At 39.2% G+C, this 6845-nt stretch overlaps 1 protein-coding gene across 1 annotated transcript in view; it reads right to left on the reverse strand.

The window, feature by feature from the left end:
• Positions 1–6845, reverse strand: part of klhl29 (kelch like family member 29) — a gene marked incomplete at its 3' end in the record, with an annotated part of 392046 nt that overhangs the window by 154967 nt on the left and 230234 nt on the right. The window contains 1 exon segment of the mRNA XM_014020080.1: positions 34–172. Coding sequence (XP_013875534.1) covers positions 34–172 — 139 coding nt within the window.

Here is a 6845-nt window from a genome sequence, read left to right on the forward strand (position 1 = left end):
AGGGAGGGAGGGAGGGAGGGAGGAAAGGCAAACCTTTTCACCAGGTCCTTGAAATACAAGCTGCAGGAAGCTAGAACATTTTGGTGGACTTCAAACTCTTTGCCTTCAACAATAATTTTCAGGTCTGTAAACTCTTTCGCTCTGCGCTGCTGGTTCAACTCCTTCAACATCTCTGTAGAACAAGAAAAAGAAACAGACAATGCCACAGGTTGGGTTTAGAACGTTTCGCTTTCTTCCAGAGATACAAAACATACAGATCTGTGCATGGACAAYGTGACACGACTAACACAAGTGCACGAAGTGTGGAACACCATTCTGGTCAGTTTTTTTTTTTTGTTTTCTTTCTTTTTTTTCATAAAGAAAAAAAAGTTCATTAAATAAAAGAGAAGATGCACGTTGTTGTCGACACATATCAGCAGAAAGCAAAATGTGAACAGGAACAAGGAGGTGTAAAAAACATCATTATCCAGTACTGTGCAGAGGAATGTTAGACACAAAGCACACCAAGTGTGTCGCAGAACTACCAAAGAAACTAAAACTAGATAACTATGAGAGAATACACTTTTCTAAATGTCTGTAATTTTGGCAAATTTGCACTGGAGTTTAAAAGCATCTAAAAGAGATGAAAACAGAGTCGGTCAATGTGTTCTTCATAATAAAATCTTTGGCCTCTCACTTAAGCCCTACTCAATGTAGAGCTGACCTTCAGATGTTATCCCCTAATCCCACCATCCTCTCCTTACATGCTCTCAAAACAACAAAAAAGCACCCATCACCACACAAACACACATATATAATCACATACACACACACATGCTGGTCTTCCTCTATGAAAACAAAAATAAACCAGAAAAGCCAGGACGACACATTCTGAAAGAACACGCCGCGTCCTGCTGAAGGCCACGGTGCGCGGTGAATTTTTCGGCACGGCRGCGCCACGTTAAGCCTGGCCTTACTGTAGCATCGGGTCGGAGGGGCTTGTTTGTCTGCATCTTAATGAGGCACCATGAGGGGATGCTGAGAGTGGAAAGCAGCGGGAGGCTGGCAAACGTATTCTGCAGCTCAGGGAGGGAGACCCAATCCTGACGCTTTGTTAATCTCCTATCGAGAACGACGGTAAAAAAAAAAAAAAAAAGAGCGCGCCGAGAGGCTTCAGTAACTCCTCACAGCAAAACCCAAACGTGGAAAATCGTGATTACAGGGAGAGACACCTTCCATACAGTCGTCTGTAGTGGAGCAGATCGCCGAGCCACTGTAAACACTTCCTTTGGAAAGAAAAAATGCACAGTCTGCGTGAAACAGAGGCAGAAAATCCATGCTGGGGGAGGAGTCACAATATAACAGAATATTTTAGATTAGGAACAAAAGCAAATGTTTTTTCACAAGCTAATCTGAAACTTAACTCTAGTTTAATCATGCTTCAAGTTACTCATTAAAATATCATTAAGGCTGGTCAAAAAAATAAATAAATAAATAATAGTTCTATAAAGTAATAATTGGTAAAGATGTCATTAACTTAAAAATTTGTAAACACAATCTGTATCCAGATGCTACATGTGTTTGTTTACCAATGGAAACAGCCAAAGTGATAAAAAAACTAGGTCAACATGTCTTCATCCATGGTAGAGCCTTGTGAGGTCGAGAAGTCCAACAATTCTGATGTGTTRGTCCACATTTACACTCAGGTTAGAGTTTAGATTTGTAGTCCGACCCTAATTTGGGCTGGGTTCAGGACGAAACTATATGGTTGATGGTTGTGTCTGGCATCAGTAGCRTGTTTTTAATCAGAGTTGTAAAGTAACTAAGTACAAATACTTCTTTACTGTACTTAAGTAGAAATTTTGGGTACTTGTACTTTACTTGAGTAATTATTTTTCAGCCAACTTTTTACTTCTACTGCTTACATTTTCACACAATTATCTGTACTTTCTACTCCTTAGATTTTTTAAAAAGGCAAGAAGTAGAAAGTTGTTACTTTTATTTCATTTTTGCTTGTTTTTATTCCAGCTCGTTATTGTAAAAAAATACTATCCACATAAATTGTGCCTCCTAGATAGAGTGAATTTAATTGTGGTTGAATGGGAAGTATAAATATATAACATTCTGATACAGTATTAGTTTGTACACAAACAGACATATGTAGCCTAATATGAAGATGCATGTGGCGGTATCTATCTATCTATCTATCTATCTATCTATCTATCTATCTATCTATCTATCTATCTATCTATCTATCTATCTATCTATCTATCTATCTATCTNTACGAAAACATTGGTGAATGCCACAAATTCTCCTAAATCACTCGTACGCACAACTTAAGAACAAATCTGTGCATACGAACGGTTCTTGCATGAAGCCCAATGTTTACCGGCCACTCCCAGGCTCACTGTAGTTCGGAAATTAGGAAAATGGGGAGAAAATGTCTGGGAGAGTGGCCAAGCCCTTTCTTTTTAATTAAACCCTTTAATTATTTTGAAAGTGAAAATACTAATTGCTGCAACTTTGCAAGAAGTATCTCATCTGTGTCCACTTGTGCTGAAAACAGGAATTCAGCTACTCAACAGTCTTATCTGATTTGCCTCCTTGATGAGCCACAGTTTTCCAATAAAAGACAGACTTGGCGAATGGACAGGCTGACCAGACACATTCACTACGAAGCTACTCTGTATCACTTCACGCGATGCTCATTTTGTTAACTGTAGATGCTAGCTTTTGCATCTTACTGGGAACCCAAAGTCCACCTGAAACATGGACCACAGGACCATGACCTCAGTGTGTCTGTGTGTTTGTGCAGCTGTGTCTGTGTGTTTGTGCAGCTGAGAAAGGGCATTTTTTGAAACAATGTATTTTCATAATTCATTTCTTCATTTAGTGAATTTGAATGAATGAACTTTTCAAATATACATTATGTAATATACAATATAATATATGTTACAATGACAGAACAATTTCTCATGTGTAATGGTGCTGAATGCACACAGTGGTCAACAACAAGCAGCAGTGGGTTTCTACTGAGGATTAAAAAAAAACTTATGTTACAAGAAACTTCATAAATCACTTGACAACATCACATTTTATTCTATTTTTATAAAATGTTGACTGGTTCTGATAAATTTATGTCAGCGTTTGCAAAAAAGTGGTGATTCACCACCAATCGTAACATAGAATGAGCTGGAGTTAATGTAATAAGCAAAGCAAATTAGAATCTGGTTTAAAAAATCATAAACAGCACTGATGAAAATGTCCACTTCTGTAAGTGAGGTTTTGAAATGACATCTTCATTTGAACCCTACTTGTGCAGTTAAGAAAGAAAGAAAGAAAGAAAGAAAGAAAGAAAGAAAGAAAGAAAGAAAGAAAGAAAGAAAGAAAGAAAGAACAACTAATGCACGCCTCATGGCCTGCTGTGCTCCACTCTTATTTGATTTGTTAAAAAAAACTATAGCGGTCTAGAAACAAAAGCACTAAATTCTTACTGTATTAATGCATGTATAAAATATTTACCCCAACAATCATCCATACACTTGGGGAACCACATCAAACAGGAGTAATTTCTTACTGTTTTTTTTTTGTTAACCACAAAGAATGTAAACATTTTCTCGCATCAGCCTATAACTTAAATATTGTCACAAATTGTAGTCATTTCTCCCTTTTCCATTTTTAACGTCATGAAGCTCGCTCTGCTGCTCTGCCTTTGTGTCCCCGCAAGTGCTGAAAAAGCTTTAGTCTGCATGAAATTAGAGACAGCATTATGAGGATTAGACGTTTTAGGCTTTTTTATGCTCAAAAGATGGGGATCACATTAAACCTGCATAAATACAGTAATTAAAACATGTCAGGTTTACTTCGGGCTCGAGCCTCTGATTAGAAGCAATTAGTCGGGTTGGATTCGGGCTTGGACACAATGTCATTATGTCATATTTTTCAGACCAGATCTAAAATCTAATTCAGATTTCTATAAGTATACAAATGAAAATATATGTTAGGTTGAAACAGTAAATTTATAGGTCTAGAAAAAGTTTTGCAAAAGAACCCATGTTTAACTACCAAACTGTCTCTTTATGGCGCTGCACTGCCTTGCTTGATCCCCAGTATTTGATCTGGACACTTGTCTTACTTGCTCTTTCTCTTTTCTTTCACATTTAGCAGCAAATTCACTCTTATATTTCCACCTAGACCTCTTGCACAAGACTCTACGTTTGACAGATTCTGTCATGTTTCTCTACACGAACTACAACCAGCCTAATGTAGGTCAATCACATGACTCAAGCTTCCCCCCTGGTTTACGGCAGAATCTGTCCATTCTTTGTTTATACTGAGACTGTACCTTCAATTTACATGTGCATGCAAATATATCTGCAAAACTACTGGCATAAACTCTTTCAAACTGCACCACTTCATCTACTTAATTTTTTTTTAATTTGATTTCAAATTTTTTGATTTTGCACTGAGCACCTTCAAACGAGGCGATCCGAACAATGGCAGTGGTGGCGTTGTGGATCCAGTAATGTCACATTCAAGTGCGTTTATGAACAAATGCACGCTTCAAATCTCAGCTTGAAATGTAGAAAACTGATCCAACTGATTGTACAGGAGACAAAGAGAAAGGTCTTTCTTTTTGTGTTCATTCCCGACTCAAAGCTGGGATTTAATTAACCTGGAATGACTCTCACGGTTCCATTCGGCTAGAATATCCACTCATTTAGTTCCCTCCATTCTCCTGTCTGCCAAAGGAGCTCAGCTTTGAATGATTTCAGCAGCTGAAATTACACACTATAAAGGCACATTACAAATAAGGTGCAATTTAGAAGCGGAGCTTTGGGCGGGGAAAAAAAACTTTTCTCAGAGCGGAACATCTTTCAGAGGCTTCACACTGAAAGAAAGTGACCTGGTTATTAAACACGCTGAATACTAATTGAGGCGGGAGATAAAGAGAGATGTGGAGGTTTTTTAAAAGAAAAAAAAATAACAATGTCTCCTGCACTCTGATTGGACATTTTCGAAAAAAGCTGCTTGTGTTTGCTTTTTCATCAATCTCTCTCCACATTCCAGTTGYCACCGTCAGCTGGTCGACTTTCTGATTACGTTGGGGGCATGGTCTGTGAGTGGGGAGAGCCCAGTAAGTTTGGAGGACGCATTAGTGAATTTCTGGCCAGCGCCATGGCTCTCACCTCCAATCCGCCACACCTCATACCGTCAGTTTGCCTCGAGAATAGAGAAAGTGAGGAAGGAGGGAGTGGGGTGGCAGAAACCCTCCAATTGTCAGCAAACAATGACCACCTCCCTCAGCGCCGTGCACACGCTCACACCTGAATGCACGCGGGAGAAGCTAATCATGGCTGGGCGAGGGAGGTGGGGTGCGTCCGCAAAAACAACTCGTCACCACCGAGGACCATGAAACTCTGTGTGGCGTGTCTATTTTAAGTGCTGGCGTGAAGTGAGCTGAGGCTCAATGGAGCCACGGCAYCTTTGAAACAAACATCTCAATACGCCCAGAAGGAGGAAGTTTCGGGGGACCGTGAAGCTCCCCGACACATTCACAGCTGACAGGTGAAACGGCGGCGGGTTCGAATTACACGAGGTCGGGTGGTGGGGGGATTGTGTGCCTGTGTGCCATTCTTGAGTCTATGGTGCAAAGCAAACACCGATGCCATGCCTTAGCGCACTGAGTAACACCAAAACCCCGTGCTGGGGCTTTTGCTGATTGGCTGAGGCGGCACGCCGTTGGGGTGGGGGTCCACAAACGCAACAACTCTGCCGTTTAGCCTGGTAACTGTTCTCGCACACCTCTGTGGCCAATCAGGCCCCCGGGTGAGAAATCAAACAACCTATCAGCGCTCAACCAGGATTCCCTGCTCTGTGGTGTTTCCAGTCACTGATAGGCTACGGTTTCGGGACAATTCAGCCCATGATTGGTCAAAGAACCTGCAGCCATTTTGGGGGTTCTACATGTATTTTACATGTTCATGTGGAGACCCACCATTTTGTCTCACCAAGAAAACCAGAAATCACAATAGGTTTCCTAAAAACTAATCTTTCCTATGTTTTTTTTGTTTGTTTTAAACACAAAAATTTGCACTGAGTTGAGCTAATTCACGCATTTATTTGCATCCAACATAATTTAGCTATAGGCARTTATCTAAATTATGACTTTTAATTGACAACATTAAATTTTCAAATGAGAATGAGAATTTAATCAGATGGCTATAAATAAAATGTGTGAATGATTCTGAATTATGCTGCTAATTTTATGTCACCGTAATGTTTCACTTTCACTTTTTTCCAACAATGGTATAAAAAAAACAGAAAATCACTTCTTTAAATTTTATTTTTAATAAAGAAAAAAAAGGGGCAGAGGGCTTTTATAAGGTTCAGAACATAAAATAAATCAAACTAGACTTGAGACCTATAATCCTTACGGTTATCTGGGTTGTGTTTATTATGGTTTTTAAAAAATAAATTCTTGTCATTTACCAGTAAACATGTGTGAAAAGATSTCATCCTGTATTGCCCAGCAGAAAGGACTCTGATGTGTTCATTCTGACCTGTTTCCTCTCTTTTAAACTTTTACCAATCGATTCCCAGCAGCACTCGCAGCTTAATTACCCAGAACAAACCATGCCAGCTGATCAATAAGTCAATGGACAACTCTGCCATAATGATTGTCTTCAGCTTGGGAACAACAACCAGACACCAATCACCTTCTTATAACTTCAACCCAAACTGAGTCAAATTTAGCGACAAAAAGATAAATTTATTTAATATTTCTTCAAGTCAGTTTGTTTTATTTATTTTTGTGTAAACATTGGAGAAAAAAAAACTTTGAATTAAAGTAAATTAACTGGTG

Source organism: Austrofundulus limnaeus, unplaced genomic scaffold (assembly GCF_001266775.1).
Source record: "Austrofundulus limnaeus strain Quisiro unplaced genomic scaffold, Austrofundulus_limnaeus-1.0 Scaffold239, whole genome shotgun sequence".
NCBI classification, from domain to species: Eukaryota; Metazoa; Chordata; class Actinopteri; order Cyprinodontiformes; family Rivulidae; genus Austrofundulus; species Austrofundulus limnaeus.